The sequence below is a fragment of the Lissotriton vulgaris genome, chromosome 12 (assembly GCF_964263255.1).
Source record: "Lissotriton vulgaris chromosome 12, aLisVul1.2, whole genome shotgun sequence".
Taxonomy (NCBI): domain Eukaryota; kingdom Metazoa; phylum Chordata; class Amphibia; order Caudata; family Salamandridae; genus Lissotriton; species Lissotriton vulgaris.
The window spans coordinates 151,435,717-151,459,228 of NC_141700.1; the positions used below are offsets into that span (position 1 = coordinate 151,435,717).

Below are 23,512 nucleotides of genomic sequence, written 5' to 3' on the forward strand. Positions count from 1 at the left end.
GAAACTGCAAAACCAGTAATATGACTCGGGCCACTATGTCTCCCTCTGCACAAACCATTAATTTATCACTCCAAACGTGTCCTTGCATCAGATATTTCTACTCACCTTTAATTATCATTTTAGTGAAACAGATTTTGTTTTTAAAGTGAGATGTTTTCTTTTTGCAGACTACATTATTCAAAATAGTTCAAAAGAAAAACAGCAAACAGGTCTGGCCTTTAAAAGCTTTTTATGTTACGTTAATGAAGTGCACTCCCTTTCAGCGTCACTCTCAGAGTAGAGAGCCAATGGAAGAGAGGGTCAGTCCATTAGCCAATGCTGTAAAGGGAGGGAGCAAAAGCAAGAACCACTGGATGAACAGGGCTGACCAAAAGCCCCTTCCCATATGTATTTTTATAATAACCTTTTTGGTTAACATATGGTTGTCAAGAAATATCGCTATAGTCTATGCTAAACTCTGAAATAATAGAGGAAAGCGACTAGTTTTTAAAAGCAAAACTTGCTTTTCGAGCATTGGGGATGGTTATAAAAGGTTTCATTTATTCTTTATTGTGCATTTGTTAAGAGTACCATAGGCACTAATGCACGCAAAATGAACTACATCTCCCTACACACAGCTTGGCACTAAAGGGCAGCCGTTATAGGAGTGCAGTGTGCCCCAAACATCCCAGAGCCACTGCAACTGCTACACCAATTATAGATACAACTGTGGCTGAACTTCTGAACTCGATGTAAACTTTGTTGCCTGTGTGCATAATGAAAAAGACACTGTACCCTTAACTTCTACTTTCTTAGGTCCTCTATGTGGCTGAAAGTCAGGGAGATTATGTCACAAGTGTGTTAAAACATCAGCTCCGAAGATGTCTGTGCAAACTTCAAGTTACAGGTTCCAATCAGAGAGTGACAATTCTAAAGCTCGACCATTTATGGTTCATAAAACGAGTAGTACAGAGGGTTTAGCCCTAGCATTGTCTACACAGAGCACAATGAATCTCTAAGGCAGATAGCACAAAATCAAAGTTACCAACTTTGTGCCGAGGCGCCCTCAGAAAGCTCAGGTGGCTTATGATGGAGTTAACATGACAAAGCCACCTCTCGTGCTCCCTCCTGCCCAGACCTGAGAGGTGTGGACTTTGTAAGAAGTCCTTGTGATAATAATGAAGCATTCTATAGGAAATTTATGGTACGGAAACGTACACAAGGGTGTCATGGAGAACCCCATAAACTTTAGGTTGGTCCAGTTATAGGTCCCTGGTTCGTTCGCCTTCTGATATAAAGAAAACACAAAGGCAAAGACTAGTCGAATCACAAGTTTAATGTTCCTCACACAATCCCCGATCGCCTGTGACAGTTCAACTGTCAAAGCACCAGATAAAACAAAGGAAGAATCCAACGATGGAAAAGGGGGAAGAGGGTGAAACCAAAGAAAGCAGAGTGATAACAGGTAAGACGTAGCCCACTATAAATTACACTAAAGATATAATGAAAGTACACCTTCCTTCGCTTTCCCATTATTTGTCTTGAAAGTGCCACAAGCAAAGTTACATTTATGAGACGGGGATTAAGCTCTGCATGTGGACAGCGTGGGCAAGTGATCTCATCCACACGCCTCCTCTGCTACAGTTCTCAGGCCCTCTCTTGAAAAGGTCTCTCACTCTCTCCGATCCTAGAAGACTACCCTTCTTACCACAAGCCAAGCTTGGGTTTTACCAGACACAAAACTTTAAAGGATCTCCTCAAACTCAAAAGAAGCCTGAATACAGAGACCACGAACAGTGAACCCAAAGGCTCTTTCAAAAATAAAGTCCATCCACGGCTTCAGTCCAAAGTGGGTACTGGTGGAATTAGATCACAAAACATTAGAGGAGAAAATAGAACACTTCAAGAATGGGGGTACAATACTGAGATAACAGAATGCACCCTGCGGTCTGCGGAAAGACCAGCCTTCCACACACCTTACAGGTCTGCAAACACTTGGCTAAGATTATAGAGCAGGTGTTGAAATGGGAAGTAAGCCATCAAACCTACTTCACATCTGTCCTACATCAATAAGAAAGGTAAAGGAAGAAACAGTTCTCAGAATGTTGCTGGCAATACGTGGCATCTGTCACTCCACCACTAACCCAAATGTATGTCCTGAGCAAGCCATGACTTCTTTCCAGGGCTGACCAGGGGCAAGATCAGTGAAATGTCACCCAGACACAAGTATATTCTTAAATATACTAATCCTCCTGTAGGCCACAATCTTGGTTGCATAAAGAATAGAATATAGTTTGCAGAGTTAGATGGCTACCCGCTTCCAGGTACAAGCTCCACCAGTGAGAGCTCTTGCAACTCACTGTGGGTACACGGCGTCAACAGCCATGTGATCGATGCCATGAAAGTCGGATCTGGCTCACTCACACCATCAGCTGCTTACAACAATACACTATTATCAAGCCACAATCAGGAGGGCACACCCCCCAGAGCACATTAAGACCAACCTTTTGTTGATCTAAGTGTGCTCAGTACATCGAGAGAAGATCAGCTGGTCACTGAACGGGGTTATCCTAAAGACCCACACACTTTTTGGGGAAGAGGCACAGAGCCATTTTCTCGCTAGGAGCAACAGAATCCAGCAGAGTAATTGAAATCCACCTGCAGAACAAATTTTTCACTTATTTCTGGAACAACGGGATTACATTGAGTAAGCACCTAAGCCAGAATTTGACTGCTCGGGGAGGGTGAGGCATGGCGGGAGGGTGAGGCATGGCGGGAGGGTGAGGCATGGCGGGAGGAGTGAGGCATTTACTGCTGTTTCTGAAGGCAGAAGTCTTTCTGTATTCTGGATCTTACCTGCTTGTACAAAAGCCCACTGGTCTCTTGCCATTTACCCTCCAGTCTCTTCCTTGCATCGCATATAGTCACTATGTTTGGACAGGCTCCACTATTTTGTCATTTATCCAGCTATGTGTATAATACTCAAAGTAATCGCACAATTTTCCACTGCAAAGAAAGAGATTTTCAAGTTCTTCCCACTAGACGACGAATGCACACCCCATTGTTCTTGCATCCAAATGTTAATATTTTAATAAGATTTATGTAATTTCACGTAAATTGCACATCATATATGCAAATAATATAGAATTACTGTTAGGATGAGGACTTCCATGCCCATTTTCCCCAACTATTTAAATAAACTATACAGAATTATTCTTTCTTTACCTTCCTGAACCTCAACATCAAATCCTAACAACTACACTGACATGAAGTCTAAAAATAAAAATCTAATTAAAAAAACGAAAGCAAAACCCTTCCTTAAAGCTAAGCTTGATTCTAACTTCAACATGAAATCTAGTTCTAACCTCAACCCAAACTCTATTCCCTAAATTTCCTTAACCTAAATGTAAGCCTCATAGTAAACCAAATTATTACCATATCCATAACTCTGCTGTCGGTGAGTTAAATCTGCAGATATACTCGTACCAAGTTTGTTTTGAATTGACTTATTTTTAGTGAGACATATACTGGACGAAGATGATTTAGATGTAATGACAGGATAACAAATGCAAATATTACCAATATCTCAGAACTGGCAAGCCGAAGTAACAAAGACCTTTATCAGGGAAATAGAAACCTCAATTCGTATATGAATGTGTATTACTGGGTCACACTGTAAAGAGTCAATGCAATTAGATGTGTGGATATGTTCTGGGACCATCTCAATACTCAAGATGAAAAATATAATTTTTGTTTACACAAACTGAGAAACCGTTATTTAGTAGCAAGACTGAGATTGACAGTTTCTTTTACAGACTTTAAAATACATTTTTGCTACACTCGTACTCACCCAGTGGACTTGGACAGGCTCCATTGGAGTTGTTCAAGTCTCCGCCGAGCATTGCACCTAAGCATGGAGGGAAAATACATGCTTTGGTGAGGATATATGGTACTTCTGCCGCGCACATCCATCAGTTCATAAACTAAAAAAATAGCTTGTTTTCATGACACTGTTACATAAAATACAAATCTTAAAACTAATCCTTCAAATTCAATTTTCACTCAAACAGGAGCAATAACAACAAGATCAAACTAAATCTAAATAATCCTCAAAAAATTTTGATAGCAATGTGACAAAGTTTAGATTTAAATTATGTCTAGAGTCTGGCATTCATAGTTATTATCAAACAGGTTAACTAGGAAAGTTCCTTTTGTGGGATTATGCTTCGGTGTGACAACATTTTATTAAAATTTAGGAAGTTGCTTTTATAGCCTGTTTTTCTGGGATAACTTTACCTTGTCTTCCTTAACGAGAAATACAGATGCTCCAGTGTTGGATTCAAAACCGTACTGGAAATTTTTTCTACATTCAGCTGTGTGTATTACATATTCTGTGCGCTTGAAGGTACTGTGAAGGGTCCTTCTATATATGCTATCCTCAGCTGCACATAAATGACCTCACAATCCTGATGACGACCCATGGATTAACACATTATGGTCGAAACCACAAATTACCACAAGTGGTTCAATAAGACCATAGCGATATACAGACTTTGAAGAGGCAACAACAATTCAGCTGACTACAAGGTGTTACAAGAAAGGGTGATTTTTTTTTTTTATAAATGTGTCACCTCACCACTGTATTCTTTCACTCACTTAACTGAGGAGTGTCATCACAATTAAACTACGCTGTGCTGGTGCTATATAAAAACTACCTGCTTTGAACATACAGGTTTAATCTATGTTTTTTTGTAAGTGGGCTACGCGTTTTCTTGATAAAGCTGCAATAACTAAGTATATTGAACAAATCTTTATTGCAGATATTTTTGTAAATATGTGCATCATTTAAACATCAAGTAATCAAAGCTCTATTAGGTTGAGCTGATAGATTTAGCATTAAGCGTTAACCACTCTCAAGCGAGGGAGTAAGAATGATAATTATGCCAGCAAAGTTCAGTGGAAGCAACTGTACAAATTCACAAGCTTCCAACGTTAGTAGAATTTACAATTCATTGCAAACTAGCTTTAATTACGCACAACAAAAATACTGCTAGATATGGTTTTCGGTTAAAAAAAAAACTTTTTGCTGTTAAATGCAGCTATTAAAAAAGCTTTTTCAAGTTTTTCTCATACAATTTACTGTTTGCTAGATACTCACCCGCAATTTTTTTTAACTTCTGGAGTTCAGCACAGTTTATTACAAAAAATTACAAAGGAAGCAAAAGACAACTTTGCAAATTATGCTCCCACAGTGAAAGTTCTTATTTCAGATTGTTAAAGTACTGTTTCACTCGCTTATTCTCTAGACATCAAAGCTTCATGGATTAAAAAAAAAAACCTAGGGCAATGTTGTGAAACTGCACCTGATACCAAAAGAGGAACTAGATGCTGCGAGACCAAGTGCAGCAAGTGGCGCATTAGGTGAGATTTCAAGTTCCTCAATGAGACTACGTTATCTTACATGGCATCATTTAGTTCATGAACAGATATGTAGGGTGAAACTTTATTTTTGCATTGAATGTGACAAAGTGAAATGGAAAATGTATTTAGTTTCTAGATCATTTGTTCAAACTACTTGACGTCAGGTTGGACTGTAAAACCTAATGTGACATCACTCACCATATGGCCCCTTAAATGAAGAAACTTCACCTCAACCTAGTTGCGCTTCAGTAAAGGAGATGGTAAAACACAAGAGGGAGAATTAAGGCAACTTAGAAGTCCCTTTAAAAGCCCAGCTCACTGGCTCCTGTGGCGTGAATCTGGCGCCCCTAGCTGTGGCATGTGGCATTCCTACAAAAGAGGCTGCTGCCATCAAGGGAGCTCATCGTCAGAAATGTGACAGTTCTGATGACGTATTTGTATATTTCCTGGGAGTTTACAAAAATTGTTTTGGCTCCTGCCCGGCATGGAGGTCCCGGAGGCATCCCCCATAGAGGATAGGTTATTGACAGAACACATGCAAAAAAAGGCAACATCACTCACATATCGCAAGCTGGTTAACAATTTATCGGACCCGACGGGACCCCTACGAGATAAGTGGTCTCAGGATATAGGCGAGTTTGAGGACTCGGAATGGCAGGAAGCGCTGGCCTCCCCACGAGAGGTGGGCATACCTCACGGCTCAGACTGGTGCAGCTTCTAATTTTACACCGATCATAAAACACCAGGCACACCTTGCACAGAATAGGTAGAGTAACATACCCCTTCAGTCTGCGCGGATGCGGGGATGAAGGTACCTTTTTCCATACACTATGGGAATGCCCCAAAATCAAGGAATACTGGGCTTGGGTGATGAGCATAAATGTCACAGTCGGCGTGGGTATCACTAGTGCCAGAGGCCCGACGATGCTTGCTCAATATATGGGAACCGAATGACTTAACTTGTCAAGCACAGAGCTGGGCCACATTGGGGATTATGGTTGCTAAGCGGAATGTGGCCCAGAAATGGGGGGCTGTGGAGGTGCCAACGCTTACCACATGGGGGAGGGACATGGACGCGGCTACGTTTGCTGAAAGAAGAAACAAGTTACTTACCTGTAACTTTAGTTCTCCAGTATTGGTAACTTTCATAGATTCCCATTGCTTGTATCATTCCCCGTCGTCGGAATGGGAGCCTCGGTAATAATATATATATATATATATACCTAGGTAAATACACCCTAATAGGTGTAAAAAAGTAAAAAATTAGGCCTAGGCCTCATTATCTTTTGCAGCCTATTGGTGTCATTATGTAAAAAGACCCAAAGTCACCTTAGCAACCAATCAGATCAGCCTCACCCTGTAGAACCTTCCTGAGAAAGCTCAGAGCCTCAGATTTTCGTAGCCGTTGTCTTGCCACCTAATCACCTAGCCCTAAAGTGAGCTTTCCCAGGGGAGGCGGGTGGGCGCATGGGAATCTATGAAAGTTACCAATAGTGGAGAACTAAAGTTACAGGTAAGTAACTTGTTTCTTACTCCAGTATTGGAACTTTCATAGATTCCCATTGCTTGTATCAGAGTAGATAGCAGTTAGCATTCCTCAAACATTTCGTGCACAGTTACAGAATCATTACAAACCAATGATATCACAGATTATAACAACCATAAAGCAGTAACAAAAGCATAAGAAACGAAATGTTTGAAAAAACAGGAGGAGGGAAGAGAGGAAAGCTCACCTCTTATTGGAAGAGATTTCTCAGGACTGCCTGTCCTACAGCCGAATCCTCCTTTGCAGCCGCCTCCAGGCAGTAGTGTCTCGTGAATGAGTGCGTACTGCTCCAGGTGGCTGCTCTGCAAATATCCTTTATGGATACTCCAGCAAACAGGGCTGTTGATGCTGAGACTGACCTTGTGGAATGAGCCTTCACCTGTCCCTGCAAAGGCTTGCCTGCCGCCTGGTGGCAGAACCGGATCGCACTTGTTATCCATCTAGATATCCCTTGTTTTGACAATGGAAATCCTTTCCTTGGGGCTCCGAAAGCCACAAACAGTTGGGGTGTTTTCCGAAATCCAGCTGTGCGTTGTAGATAGAATTTTAAACATCTCTGAACGTCCAGAGAATGAAGTGTCCTCTCAGCCTGGGTTGAAGGTCGAGGAAAAAAAGATTTCAAAACCACTGGTTCGTTAAGATGAAAGTCTGTCGGTACCTTCGGAATGAACTTGGGTTTCATGCGTAGGATCAATGTATCATTCTTGAACTGCAAGAAGGGTTCTTTGATAGTTAAAGCCTGAAGCTCTCCTACTCTCCTTGCAGAGGTTAGTGCCAAAAGAAGCGCCACCTTCCATGATAGGAACTTTAGGTCCGCCTTATGTACTGGCTCAAATGGCGGTCTCATCAGCTGAGCCAGGACCACATTCAAGTGCCACACCGGAGGTGGGGGCCTAACTGGCGGAAAAACTCTAAACAGTCCTTTCAGGAATTGTTTTATTACTCTTGCTGACAATAGAGAGGGGCCCGATCTTGTTCTTCTATACCTGGAAATAGCTGCCAAGTGGACTTTGATAGAAGCATGAGCCAGACCTGCCTGTGCCAACGATAGAATGTATGGTAAGAGTTGATGCGGAGCTGACGAGAAAGGATGTACTTTTTCCCTCTGACACCACAAATGGAACCTCTTCCATTTCGCTCTATATGTCTTATTAGTGCTAGGGGCTCGTGCCTGTGCCAAGATGGTCCTGCATTCTTCTGAGATGTTTAAATCCTTAAACTCTCTGTATTCAGGAGCCAAGCCGTCAACTGAAGCGAGCTCGGGTTCGGGTGAAGAACTTGGCCGTTGTACATTGATAGAAGTGTCTGTTTGGGTTGCAGATGAATGGGCTGTGTCTCTGATAGAAGAAGCAACTCCGTGTACCAAAACTGGCGAGCCCAGGCAGGCGCTATTAGTATCATCCTGCACCTGTCCATCTTGAGTTTCTTGAGGACTCGAGGAATCAGGGGAAATGGCGGAAAGGCGTAAACAAACGCTCCTGACCAGGACATCGAAAGGGCATTCCCCAGAGACCCTCGATGGTGTTCCCTGCTTGCGTAACACCGGCATTTCTTGTTTCCTGGTGTTGCAAACAGGTCGATCGCTGGGGTCCCCCAACGGAAGAAGATGTCCTTGACCACTGTGCTCTCCAATTCCCACTCGTGCGAGACTGCTCTCAGGCGGCTTAGCGTATCCGCCTTTGTGTTGCATACTCCTGGAAGGTGTTCTGCCACGAGTGTGATGTTCTGCGATATCACCCATTCCCACAGTATTTGGGCTTCCTGTGAAAGCAGTGGCGATCTTGTGCCTCCCTGCTTGTTGACGTAATGCATTGCGGTGGTGTTGTCCGTCCGCACCAGGATTGCCGAATCTGTAATCCTTGGGAGGAAAGCCAACATTGCCAATCGAATAGCTCTTAGCTCCAGAACGTTGATATGTAAGCGACGTTCTTCCGGAGTCCAGTGACCACTGACCTGGAGGTCTTGCATGACCGCTCCCCAACCTTGAAGAGAAGCGTCCGTGGTAATGACGTGAGGAGCCCGTGCCGCCTTGAAACTGAGTCCCACAGTGAGGTGAGATCTTTTCATCCACCATGAAACCGGCCGTTTCATCCGCTGGGTAACCGTCACCCTGTCGTCGAACGAACCTTCCACTTGTCTCCACTGAAGGTCCAGTTCCTCCTGCAAGGGGCGCATTCGCAGCCTGCAGTGCGGAATCAATTGAATACAGGATGAAATCGACCCTAGAAGAGATTTGTACATCCTGACTGTTATCCAACTTCTCTTTTGCAAACGAGTGGCTGACGATATTAGTTTCATCTGTCTCTCTTCCGATGGGAAGGCTTTGCACACCTGAGTATCGAGTATCGCTCCCAAGAACTTCACCGTACCTGCCGGTTGAAGAACTGATTTTTCCTTGTTGAGTTGTAAACCCAGATGAATAAAGAGGTTCAGGCATGTGCTCACTGCTTTTGATGCCTCTTGTAAGCTTGGGGCCTTCAGCAGCCAGTCGTCTAAGTACGGGAATACTTCCAGCGACTGTCTCCTCAGAAATGCTGCTACCGGGGCCAGCACCTTTGTGAATATCCGAGGAGCGGACTTCAATCCAAATGGGAGCACCATGAACTGAAAGTGACTCTTGCCTACTGTAAAGCGAAGGAAACGTCTGTGAGCTGGATGGATCGGGATATGAAAATAGGCATCTTCCAGGTCTAATGTTGCCATGTAGTCGCCTGGGTTCAAGAGGCGCAATATGTCCTGGAGTGAAATCATCCGAAACGACAGTTTCGTGAGATAGGTGTTGAGCTCCCTCAAGTCCAGGATAGGACGCCACTTTTGCTTTGTTTTGCGGATCAGAAAAAATCTTGAATAGAAACCTTCTCCCCTTTGTGATAGGGGAACACGTTGGATCGCCCCTTTTTGAAGCATTTGTTGAGCTTCCTCTTGTAGAAGGTTTAGATGTTTCGAAGTAGTGGCGTGGGGAGCTCTTGTAGGTGGAAATTCCTGGAATTCTAGAGTATGCCCATTTCGGATGATGTTCAATACCCACTGATCCGATGTAATCTCTTCCCAGCTGCTCAGATGTTGTGATATCCTGCCGCCCACTGGAGATCCCAGAAGCGGAGGAACAGTTGGCAGAGTCAGGAGGCCGCTATTGACGCTTGCCAGCGTCCTTGCCCTGACGCCCCTGTCGTCCACGAGCGTTCTGGCGAGAGAAAGACTGGGATTGCGACTGCCGCTGATAGTACTGATTGCCGTACTGAGGTCTGTACGACTGCGACTGCTGTGAATATCGCTGCTGCTGATAACCTCCTCTTGGTGAAGTGAAGCCTCTTCCTCCTGCTCCACGGAACGGTGTCTTCCTATATTGCAGGTTCCCCAGAGCTCTTGCTGTCTCCGTGTCTTTCTTTATACCCTGCAGGGTGTCATCGACATGTTTCCCAAATAACATGTCCCCATCAAAGGGCAAGTCCAAAATTCTATTCTGGACCTCTGGCCGGAAGTATGTCGCTCGCAGCCACCCCTGTCGCCGAAGAACCGCTGCACTGCCCAGAGCACGGAAAGAGATGGTGGCGATGTCCATCGCGCAGTCAATCATCTCCGAAGAGGAACGTTGTCCTTCTTCCAGAAGTTTCTGTGCTTCCGCTTTCTGGTCATCCGCTAGCAGATCCACATAGTGTGCCACATCACTCCACATCTGGCGGTCGTATCTTGCTAGGATCGCCAAGGCATTCGCCGCTCTGACCAACAAGCTAGCCATTGACGAAAAACGCTTTCCTGCGTTATCCAATCTCCTACCCTCCTTGTCTGGTGGAGTTGTGAGGGTGGCCGAAGGATTCCGCGACTTCTTCTGCGCCGCCTGCGATATGACCGAGTCTGGTCTAGGATGTCCAATCAAGCAGGCGGGACTGTCATCAGGAGCTATATATTTTTTCTCCAAGCGCGGAAGAGTTGGAATGACCGTCGCTGGGGTCTGCATCACCTTCTTCCCTTCCTCCCATATGTGGTCTACAATGGGAATCGAGCGCACCGCCTTACGGTATGCCTCTTTAAAATCGTACAAGAAACAATCCGTAGACGTTGTAGGCATTGCTAACTCAAAGCGCGCTGTGGCTCTTTCCATCAAACTGAAGAAACCTCCTACATCCGCCGGAGGCGAGTCGACCGGGTCTGGCACTGGTGAAGCTGGATCCGGAGCTATGTACTGGTTCCATTCACTATCCTGGTCTTGATCCTGGTTCTGCCCCGTTTCCTCCTCATCCGAGGTATCCACTTGGACCTGCCGAGGATATTCCCTCTCATGTTCCTCCTGTGCAGGCCGTACTGACTGTGCTGCCACCACCTGCGGTTGAACCTGCGCTTGAACTTCCACTGGTTGCAACCCTTGTCTGCTCCTATACTCCTCCAGCATTGCCCTTAAGTCTGTCAAAAGACTCATAGGCATCGTTACCATGCCCTGCTGTGGTTGGGTTTCCTGGTATGCGACTTGTCTTTGTGGTCGCTGTTCCTTTTGATAATAATATTCCTCATCTAAGTCCGAATCATGGTACTTTAGATTCAATTGAGATGGACTGTATGCATCCCCATACATCTCATTCTCCTCCTCTGAGTAGTCATCTTCATCCAACAAAAGGGGTGGAGGTAATGAAGGTACTTTCCTTGGAGAAGTCATATCTGGAGTTATCCTCCTCCTTCTGCTGTTTTCTGTAGCACCTGTCGTCGACGGCGTTGAAAACAACTCCACCGTTTCCTTATTCTGAATCGTCGTCGACGGGACCGTCGACGAGAGTCCCTTCACCGTCGACGGCATCGTCGACGGAACCGTCATCGTCGACGGACTCATCATCGTCGACGGGATCGTCGACGGACCTGTCATCGTCGACGGGCTCACCATCGTCGACGGGATCGTCGACGGAACTGTCATCGTCGACGGGCTCGTCGTCGTCGACGGGGTCGTCGCCGTCGAGATTGCCACCGTCGACGGAATAGTCATCTTCGACGGGATGGTCTTCGTCGACGCGGTGGTAACCGTCGACGTGGTACTCGTTGTCGACGCCGTCGTCGATCCAGTCTTCGTCGACGGAATCGACATCGAGGTCTTCGTCGACGCTCTCGTCGTCGTCCTCGTCGTCGCTGGATGGCTCGTCGACGACTGAGGAGAAAAAATCACCTCAGACGTTTTAGAGTCCTTCTTGACCACTGTAGAGGCCTCTACAGTCGGTTTCTTGACGGACTTGGCTACTTTAACCTGGTGGGAAGGCCCAGCCGAGCTCTCATCCAGTTTAGCCTTTTGCACCTGCAGTGCATGCCTTTCCCTCTCCTTTACACTCACGTGAGGAGATTCGATAGGCCCTGGCTTGCCAGACCTATCAGAGGTCCCACGCATAGCCTTTGAGGGGGGTTCAGTTGAAATCTCCACAGACGATCCACCCCTCTTCAACGAAGTCTTTGAAGATGATGATCTGGCATCTTCCTCATCACCAGAAACCACTTCATCCCTCCTTTCCAACTTCCTAAGCCACAGAAGCAGCCGTCCTTCACGATCACGGAGGGTTTTCACTGACATTCTCCTGCATATACTACACCCCTCAACCTTATGGTCTGGGTATAGACAGTATATACAGTCATTATGTTGATCTTCAGCATAAAGTCGTTTTTTGCCACAAGTGGCACAAGACCTGAAAAGGCTCTTCTTTTCCTTATCAGCCATGACAAAGCTGACAGAAATCCTTTCAGAAAAACTGTTAAAACAGTACCTCAAGTTGAAGTTAGAGCAGAGCTCTAAGGAGACTCCCTGTCACCAACGAAGCGGTAGAAAATCTGAGGCTCTGAGCTTTCTCAGGAAGGTTCTACAGGGTGAGGCTGATCTGATTGGTTGCTAAGGTGACTTTGGGTCTTTTTACATAATGACACCAATAGGCTGCAAAAGATAATGAGGCCTAGGCCTAATTTTTTACTTTTTTACACCTATTAGGGTGTATTTACCTAGGTATATATATATATATATATTATTACCGAGGCTCCCATTCCGACGACGGGGAATGATACAAGCAATAGGAATCTATGAAAGTTCCAATACTGGAGTAACAGTATTTATTAATGGGGGGTGCCCTCAAAAGTGGAGTAAAATCTGGGGGGCATGGAATAACTTCAGAGGGGACATATGCGAACCACCAAACGTGCAAACAGATGAGAATTTGGACTCGGAAGGATAACGATATGCACGTAAATTACAAATGGGGCTCCGATCTTAACAATGTTCTGCTGAGGAGATGTGATTTAAACCTATTGATTGTGCTTTTAGGTACTGCGATACTGTATTTTGCTGAAACATTAGGTGTACGGTTTCTATATTGCATTGTTATTGAAAACAATAAAAATCTTTTTTTTTTAAATTGGGGGGAAATTAATCTTGGAGAGGTGAGTCAAAGATATTGCTATGTACATGCAACTGAATAACCCGGGGTGGAGAGTCCATACAGTCACGGTGAGTTCCTGGGGTAAGCAGAGATGTTCTACGACTCTAAGACGCCACAGTAACCCTGGGCCCATTCCACAGTAACCCTGGGCCCATGTCGCAGTAACCCTGGGCCCATGTCGCGGTAACCCTGGGCCCATGTCGCGGTAACCCTGGGCCAAGGCCACGGTAACCCTGGGCCCAGGCCACGGTAACCCAGGGCCCAGGCCACATTAACACTGGGCCCAGGCCACAGCAACCCCGGGCCCAGGCCACAGAAACCCAGGGCCCAGGCCACAGTAACCCAGAGCCCAGGCCACAGTAACCCAGAGCCCAGGCCACAGTAACCCAGAGCCCAGGCCACAGTAACCCAGAGCCCAGGCCACAGTAACCCAGGGCTCAGGCCACAAAAACCCAGAGACCAGGCCACAGAAACCCAGGGCTCAGGCCACAGAAACCCAGGGCTCAGGCCACAGAAACCCAGAGACCAGGCCACGGTAACCCTGGGCCCAGGCCACAGTAACCCAGAGCCCAGGCCACAGTAACCCAGAGCCCAGGCCACAGTAACCCAGAGCCCAGGCCACAGTAACCCAGGGCTCAGGCCACAAAAACCCAGACACCAGGCCACGGTAACCCTGGGCCCAGGCCACAGTAACACTGGGCCCAGGCCACAGTAACCCTGGGCGTAAGACTGGGCCCAAGCCACAGTAACCCAAAACCCAGGCCGAAGTAACCCTGGGCCCAGGCCACAGTAACCCAGGGCCCAGGCCACAGTAACCCAGGGCCCAGGCCACAGTAACACTGGGCCTAGGCCATAGTAATACTGGGCCCAGGCCACGGAAACCCAGGCCGCAGAAACCCAGGGCCCAGGCCACAGTAACCCAGAGCCCAGGCCACAGTAACCCAGAGCCCAGGCCACAGTAACCCAGGGCTCAGGCCACAAAAACCCAGAGACCAGGCCACGGTAACCCTGGGCCCAGGCCACAGTAACACTGGGCCCAGGCCACAGTAACCCTGGGCGTAAGACTGGGCCCAAGCCACAGTAACCCAAAACCCAGGCCGAAGTAACCCTGGGCCCAGGCCACAGTAACCCAGGGCCCAGGCCACAGTAACCCAGGGCCCAGGCCACAGTAACACTGGGCCTAGGCCATAGTAATACTGGGCCCAGGCCACGGAAACCCAGGCCGCAGAAACCCAGGGCCCAGGCCACAGTAACCCAGAGCCCAGGCCACAGTAACCCAGAGCCCAGGCCACAGTAACCCAGGGCTCAGGCCACAAAAACCCAGAGACCAGGCCACGGTAACCCTGGGCCCAGGCCACAGTAACCCTGGGCCCAGGCCACAGTAACACTGGGCCCAGGCCACAGTAACCCTGGGCATAAGACTGGGCCCAAGCCACAGTAACCCAAAACCCAGGCCGAAGTAACCCTGGGCCCAGGCCACAGTAACCCAGGGCCCAGGCCACAGTAACCCAGGCCACAGTAACACTGGGCCTAGGCCATAGTAATACTGGGCCCAGGCCACGGAAACCCAGGCCGCAGAAACCCAGGGCCCAGGCCGCAGAAACCCAGGGCCCAGGCCACAGTAACCCTGGCCCAGGCAGGATGCAGTGGCAGCCCCACTCCACTCTGGATGCCACCCGTTCATAACGTAGTTGCCCGAGGCACTATGTTAAGAACGTAAGTCCAAGAAAACAGTTACCAATTACTTAATTTTGCACCACCTATTTATAAAACAAAATGATTACGGTGCATACACTATATTAAACTATTTTCTGTGCCCTTTACCTTTCACAAGTAGCCATTTAACTGCAATCCTTCAAAATGCATTGTGTCGGTCCATCATTGTGTTTATCTAGGGTTTATCCATAAAGTAGCATTATTACTCCTAATACTATCTAGATTTGTGGTCAGAAAAAACAGCTCTCAGCTCCTTTTAGAGCTTTTTTGTTTTTTAATGAATTTCCCTTTCTTGATTCTTCTCTCGTACTCCACTGCTTAAAGAAAAAGACGTGTACACCTTGAGTTCTGGTTGAGTAGTAAGCGTTTCTAATCAACCCAACCACGCCAGCAGAAAACACACAGCATGCTTTGGTGGTGTACCTGCTATGTATGCAACACACACACCAATCAAGACACTGCTCCCATTCCCCAGGAACTGCTGAGAAGAGTATTGTATAACGTGCATTAATACTACCAGGTCATGCTATACCGGGCAACGAGTCATGCTATATGCTACGAGATGACTCTGGGTCATACAGGATACAACATCCCAGACATCAGCTTCACTAACAAGATCTAATGGATGGTGTCACTAGTAGTTTTGGTTCACACACATGTAGGAAGTTAGAATAAACTATTAGTTGAGATTAGCTAGAAATGCCCAGGCCTGGTGATATGAAGTAATCTGGCCATTTTGGTCGTTCTGGCAGGTGTTAATATTATTGTGCTTAAAAAATACATGAATATTCTTCTCCTGAATGTATATGGGAAGAGCATTAGCAGAGACAGTGTATAGGAAACCAGCATTTCCAATTCTGTTAGCTTTTATCTCTGTCTCAATTTCCATACAAATAATTGTTAAATGTACTACGAAAAATTATACGAACTTGGTTTTTAAAGCGAGAGCAGTAAAACAGGTGACTGTTAAGACTGATGAGAACGTGACTTCCTCTCCTGGTTCTTGCAGTGTCAGCAAATGATGGCAACAAGCTTGTGATTAAAAAGGTGAGAAGACGAAGGAAATGAGGCGTGCGTGACTGCAAAGTCAAAAAGTAGGGTGGAGTGAGATCAAGAGGAGCTAATTAATACCGTGGGATGATTGTTCAAGGTATGAGAGCGAAAGAATGGTGCCCTGACTGCTCCAGTAATGAGGCGGTACTCACCGGCACTGGCGGGCCGCTGCGGTAGCCCAGGCGATACCGTGTTCCGCTGCATGGGTGACTGTTGCGGCGACAGCAGCCGCGGGTCATTCAGCGACGAGGTCATCAGCGACTGTGTCACGAGAGAGCCCCCTGGGTTGCTGAACTGTAGAGTGTTCTGGCTGGATACAGGGATTGTGACTGGCATAGCAAAGTTTGGTGCAGGAACGGTCGACTGGAACAAGAAAGAAACAAGAAACAGTTCAACTCTCAAATTTCACTGTCACAGATTTACAGAGGGCAAGGTGCAGACTGTGAGTTTAAGGACCAGCCCTGAAAAGGACTCTAGAAACTACTAAAAAGTTTTCCTTGTGCGCCTGAAAGAGTACCTTCTTAAACTCCCTCCAAGAATTTCATCAGCAGCATTCTGTAATATTCAGAGCTCAGGACTGCCCAACATTTGCTCTGCACTAAAAATCACCAGTTCTCTGCTGTGATGCTCTAGATGTCCTTCTAGTTAATCCATATTTCAGTCGAAGGCTGGTGGACGAGCAAGTCTATGGTCCAAGACCCTCTCCACAGCTGTGAACTCTGTTTCTCTTCGGTATGATCCATACTGCCACTTGCAAGATCAGACTACACGCTAATATTAAACTACCCATCCTGCTACAACGTTTGTTTGTTTTAAGGGAGAGTAGCTTAACAGCTTCTACACCCTTAGCAGCAACCCCCAGGTTCACTGTGCTCTGGCCTTTTAGTGCACCTGTTAGAAGAATGGGCTTAACCCTAGGGGTACGTTTAGCCACGTAAAAAGGTAGCATTTCAGACAAGGAGTTTATTACTTCGCCACAATATAAGCATTACTTTCATGTCGCGAGGATGGCTCCTGCAAAGTTCATGAGCATAAAGGTTTTATAGCTTGCAAATCTGTAAGGTGAACCTGATGGAAGTGTGGCAGTGCACTAACACTGACGCCTTTGCCTGACTAGCTGAGCAAAGCGCCTCCCATCTCTCTGTTAAAAGGCGACTTCTTTCAGAGGCAGGAGGGCTGATAACTCTCTGTCCCTACTTACCTCAGGGCTCTCCATGACGCCACAGTTGCACCAAAGGACAGAAGCTTTTCCTTAACACCAAGTCATACCTAGACTTTTCGATGATGACTGGGTGCTTGTTTCCCCTAAGAATCCATTCTAGATTTGAAACAGATTTTGCCTGGGGTCAGCCCTCCTATGACAACTCATCTAAGCATGCCACTGGATTAGGGTGCTAAGAGGTCTTCGAACGCTCCGTTTTCCAATTCACTTATCACATTAATCGTTAGTCTTCATAGTACAAAAACACAGTAGGTACGGGTGGCTAAAGCCTGTGCTTCTTACAGGAAAATGGCTTGCCTGCACAGAACATCAACCAAAAGACCAGGGCTGGTGTGCACTATTTGCAAATAACATACACCAAAACAAATACACTTGTCGAACACGTTGCAGATGAGTCTTCTACCGCCAGGAATAGGGAAACCATATGGACAAACTTCAAATCTGCATTTTTATTTGCTGGATCGAAAGCAAATCCAATCCAGATGAGTGTCAACGAGGAGGTGTCCTCGTCTCGTGGTGGTTAGTGTCCCAGTAAATGAGTTCCGTTAGTCTAGGAGTGGATGGGCATCACACAAAGCTGGTTAGAGCACCTCAGTCAAGTCAAAGGCTCTTACACACACAAACACTCCGCCCTCAGAAAACACGGTTATGAATGAATTTTAGTCAAGGAACTGCCCTGCTTTTGCAATAAGTTACACAGTGGTAGTTAAGCTTGCCGATGCACGAAGGCAAATGTCCTCCTCGGGAGACAGACTTTTAAACAACGACCAACTAGTATAAATACAGGAGAAACTATGGCCCCCAATGTATTCTGGGAGAGAAAGTTTACAGAGAATAGTTCTATCACTTACTGGTCATACTTAGCCAGGGGTGTCTAGTTCAAGCGAAGAAACATAAGAAGTCACATCCTTTTGAGAGTATTGCTCAAGACCTGTAAGCGTTCAAGCAAGGAGTTGTGTATCTCCATTAGAAAGGTTCCTGTGTGTTTCACACTTCTGGAATAAGATGTTACTGGGCGATTTTCCCAGGGCTAGTATATTAAAATTAATTAGGCATCTGAATACAACTTCGGACAGGAATGAAACTCATTCCTTAGTGGAGTACCCTTGGATAGTGCTTGGGACAGCAAGTAGAAGATTTGTCCTTTAATCTTCTCGAGTTCAGTATAGTTACTATGCAGTACCTGTGCAGTTTTGGAATTCATACAATGATTTTTGTCATTGGACTATCAATAGTTTGGAACAAACTAAAAGTGAGCCAGGTTTGTATTCTTCTTCAGCACAATGTCAACCATCTGATAGCAAACCGAAGGCCAATGTTTGTGGGGCACCTTGTGGAACATGTACAGCAGCCTTGCATTTGCCCTACTAATATCTTCATATATATAATGGACCATAAACATGTAGGTGAAAATCTCAAATTTGAGACTAGAGATTACTACAAAATAAGCTTTTGAGAGCAAGCATCCAATTGAATGACCCAACAGGGATACCTGCATTCCCTTACATCTGCTAGCCGTGCTCCGTGGATTGTGTTCACTTATGATCCTTTAGGGCGGCTGACCAAGGATGATGAGCTTCAACACAACTTTGGCAAAAAGTAACTGGGCTGGGCCGATAAGCTTAAACAAATGACAAATAATGTTCAGGAGCTCTAGTGGCCTCAGAAATCCGCAAAGAGGATGATTGTAGAGTCACCAGTACCACAACATGCTCTGCCCCAGAGAACTTTTCTCACAAGGTAAGCAAATGCATATCATCGGATGGTGTTGCATATCACCGGACCAGTTAGCAGAAACCAAAACCATTCTGCTGCAAAGGATATACTTGCAAAAAACAACAATTGATGGACAGAATGCAGAACAATGTCATACATTCACAAAAATACAGAGATCTGGCCCTAAATCCATCATCAAACTGGGGTGGCGTAGTAGGTAAAAGAACAATGGATTTAACCCTGAACTCTTGACTGGGGGAGAATGTTTGAATCATTCAACATTCCATGCATCATTTGTTGCAGTTACACTTTTTGCCCTAAGTGGGATGGGTATGCCCAGACGTGGGTCCTTTGCTCACCGTGCCACTGGATTCAAGCTAGCCTGGCTGATGAAGGGTGACATTCCAAGAAACCGGTCCCAGGATGCTGGTTTCCAGTCCAGGGAGGACCTAGCTTGGCAGTTCGGTCTAGACTGTTCCCATGAGGCACAGGGTCAAGACTGATTTACATATGGCTGGGTCCAAACTGGGGTGGCGTAGTGGGCAAAAGAACGATGGATTTAACCCAGATCTCTTGACTGGGTAAGAATGTTTGAATCATTCAGCAGTCCGTCCATAATTTGTTGCAGTTACCAAAGGATCTACTTATCATCAGGAAACTTATATTCAAAAAGTTCATACTAAACTGTCTAGAGCTCAATAGTTTTGTAACCAGATGGCCTTTCCCATTAAGATCACTGAATTTTTCTAGCTCTGTTGCTGTGGAGCAGAGGCTCTACAAGGAAGTTTCTAATTGTGTTAACAGTGGTTTGACTTTGCCTACTGTCAAGGAGCGGATAAAAGAACGAGGGGGCAGAGGGACATAAAAGTGATCTAGCAAGGGTCACGTAGTTTGGTTAAGCATAAAATACCAGTATCAGAAGTCTGTTATTCGGGATCCTGTCAACTTACATACTAGACATTTCCCAAAACTTTCGAACATTAAAACAGAATCCTGTGTTACGTTCATCAATCATGATCCACAACCTCTTCAGGAAAAGTGTGGGAAAAGGTTTAATCTATAGAGCACCTACTACATAGAGTAATTTTGTACTAGACAACCAGGATTTTCCACAATTTTTGCTTTTTGATGCAAGTAACCCAGATTTGGATTGAATCAAATAAATTATAGAAATTCCACATCCTGAGTTTCAAAAGATCAAAATCCTAAACGGTGCTAACTTTCACATGTCCTTTCTTTTCAAACAGTGTTACTCTTGCTTGGATGCTGCTTAGCGCCTCTAGCAAGCCAGCCTTGAACTATTTGTAGTGTCTTGCTACGTAGTTCAGGAAATGTATTAATGCACTGCAGTCTTATAGGGACGGGGGACCAATCTTAATTAATAGCTTCCTAGTTCTACACTAGAAATACAAATTATCTCCTATTTACAACATTGGGGAAATGCAGAGGCGTAACCTTACTTACTTAGTTATTAACACGTGGTTTGTGCGAATACTGCTAGTCATAGAGTAGGCTGTAAGAGACTAATATTACCTGCACATTAAAAGTGCAGCATGGGATCTTTTAAATATAAATCAAGGATATGATTATTTACATCTCCGTCTAGGCCAGGTACTTTCCAAGCCTTCATTCCCTACTTGGATTATTTCCTAGCAAAAGCAGACTGAAGGACAGCCCAGAGCTTCAGAAGCAAGCCATGCACACCTCTACCTCCCACTTCCAAACTAACATATAACTTGCCCTGCAAGCCTGTGGTTCACTCCCACTAGGTACTCACTGCGAGCCTATAATTCTGCATCATTTTATCAAATTCCTCGTCAATCTTTTTATATTTCTCCTCCGTCTGTGGTGTCAGTGCAAACACTTCATCTGCGTCTGGGCTCTCGCATTCCCTGTGCTTCTTGTTCAGCGCCTGCTTTGTTGTTCACGGGTAGGAAAGTTGGATGGGGTAGGGTAACAGAAGGAGAGGCGCCAAAGGGGTAGTTGGGAAAGTCGGGGTTGTTGGAGTAGAAAGTGTGAAATTATAGTGGAAGGCGGTGACAGGAGCAAGAGCATTGTACGTGGAAGAAGTTGTTGTTATAAAATTGATTTTGAGAGTGAATAAGTTTGGTAGACAAAGCACATTTTTTAGAATTAAGGCAGTTGCAGAGGAAAAGGGCAATTTGTGGATAAAACAATGAATGCGAGAGGAATGGAGATTTTAGGGGATGTTGACAAAGGATTTGGGGGAAGAAGAGGAGGAGAGTGGAGAGTCAATTAATGGAAGGAGCATGATCAATTGGGCGGATAAGGGGAAATGTATGGACATGGGCAATTTGAGCATGTAAATTATAGGGAGAAATCATAGATTGAGAGAGGTTAGGTGTGAGCAGGCAGGATTTGGTGGAGATTGGCAAGTGGTAGGAGAAGTGGGTTGGGGGTACATAGGGTGGTTGGTGAAGTGGGTAGAACGAATGGAGCAGAAGGAATTGTATAGAGAATCAAAGTTGGAAAAGTGGGATTGGGTTGTAAATATGAGAAAGGGTGGAGAAGATGGAATAGGTAGCGATTGGGCGGAGAAATGACGAAGGGATTAAATAGTGAATTGGAATATTGCAGCAGGTATAAAAAGACAGCAGGAGTAGATGGAGACGAAATATTAGGAGGGAAATGGAGAAGAAGAGGTTGGAAAAGCAAAGGGAAGCAGGGAGACAGATGGAATAGGTTGAGCATAATGAAATGTGGAGGGTCAATAGGCGGAGGGAAAAGATTCAGGTGCAAAATAGGAATTGTATGAAGTGGGTTTCAATAGAAAAGAGGAATTCAGATTAGTTGTAGAAATGCAAGGGAGTTTGATGCAGGGACATTGGTCAGGGAAGGAGGAAATGGATGGAGTAGAAAGGTCGGGGGAAGGAAGAGAAGAGGAAAGAATCGAACAAAAGAAAGAAAGATAATGAAGACTTTCTGAAGGATGTTTACTTACACCATAGCGCTTGAACAGAATGTCGAGGTCTTCGCTCGCCTTGCGGTATTTGTCTTCCATGAGGGGGCTCTGGTCAATCGAATCATCACCATCCGGCTCAGGACTGTCACAACCGTTAAAACCTTTCTTTCTTAACGTCTGAAATCACAATCATGACATTTTCAGGTCTGCATCTTTGATGGAGATGCATGGTGGAAGCAGTAAACGTAGTGCCCCAAAGTGTACATCAATTAACAAACCCCATTCATTTGTCTAGCATGTTTAAATAAGAACTATCTTTTTGTTGGCTCGGCATTTGTATCAGATCCTGACTTTTCATGCTGCATTTCTACTTTCTATAGACATTTACAGATTGAAGCTTTATACAAACAGATGGATGGGTTGTAGTGGCAGTGCTGATTAACCTTGCCATTCCTTATGGCCACACCATATCTCAACACAATGTCTGGGGGTTTCCTTTGTTCTTATATACTACTGCTGCCATGGGTCTGCTTCGATACTTCTCTCTCCACGTCTGATTCTGAGAGATTTAAGCATGAATTCAGTGCAACAGATGTGAAAATGGCATTTGACAAAGCTCCTTAGCCTCCCCAATTTCCTGCTTCCTACTCCACCTTAGACCGAGCCCACTGTTCTTAATGGTTCAATTACAGAATATCATTCTGTTATGAAGTTTTTAAAACTTGGAGAAGACTAAAGCGCTAATACTCCACCCCTCATTACTTTCGGTGCTCATATACATCCTCAGCTGTCGCCCTTTCCTCATATGACTTGTGATTTGAACCATGACTTGGTTCTTAGCTCGGCTCTTGGCACTCCTGAACCTGTACTTATTAATCTGGAGAATGGTCAACTTGGAACGAATCCACCACTTGGGTTGATGGATACGATATCTCCAAGATCACTCTCCCTCCCAACTGCAGTAAAGAGAGCACCTCCGATTCTGACTATTCAACAAAATTTCTGAGCTTCAGGGACATCAAAGTGCAGGTCACTGAACCCTAACTCCAGCCTCGAGAGAAATTTGAATTTCCTCCTCTTACAATGCACTTATAAACTGCATTCTTTTAAGGTGGCATCAACCCTGGACTCGGAGAGCAATGTCAATCTGCACCACTCTTCCTCACTCTCCCACCCCTCTTCCATAACTTGAAGTCTGTGCCCAAGATGGGTTTAGGCCAATGTCTTTGAGAACAGAGGTTGGACTGAACACAAAGCCCAGTTATAAAAAATACTGGAAGTCTAGTCTGTTTTCTCTGGCACTACATCTTCAGTAGTAAGAAGGTTTGTAAGGCAGACGCTATTGGTGCAAGGGTTCATTAATATTTATTCATTTGTAACATGCATTTCCTGAACCAGAAAGCTTACTAAGCTTGAACAACAGTAGGCGATGAATAGGAGAACTGATAACACCAACCTGGATCCACCTCAGGAATCCATAACAAGACAACAATGCAGACAGCAGCTGTAGAGAGAAGACTTATTGGAAATCCTGCATA

General features: G+C 45.4%; 1 protein-coding gene across 4 annotated transcripts in view; it reads right to left on the minus strand.

The window, feature by feature from the left end:
• MEF2D (myocyte enhancer factor 2D) overlaps positions 1-23,512 on the minus strand; it is a 456,242-nt gene that overhangs the window by 52,544 nt on the left and 380,186 nt on the right. For all 4 annotated transcript variants that reach the window (XM_086947641.1, XM_086947639.1, XM_086947640.1 and 1 more), the window contains exons 5-7: positions 22,014-22,151; positions 16,266-16,476; positions 3,830-3,886 (exon numbers count right to left, since the gene is read on the minus strand). In XM_086947641.1, the coding sequence (XP_086803767.1) occupies positions 3,830-3,886; positions 16,266-16,476; positions 22,014-22,151 (406 nt within the window). The remainder of the gene's footprint in view (positions 1-3,829; positions 3,887-16,265; positions 16,477-22,013; positions 22,152-23,512) is intronic.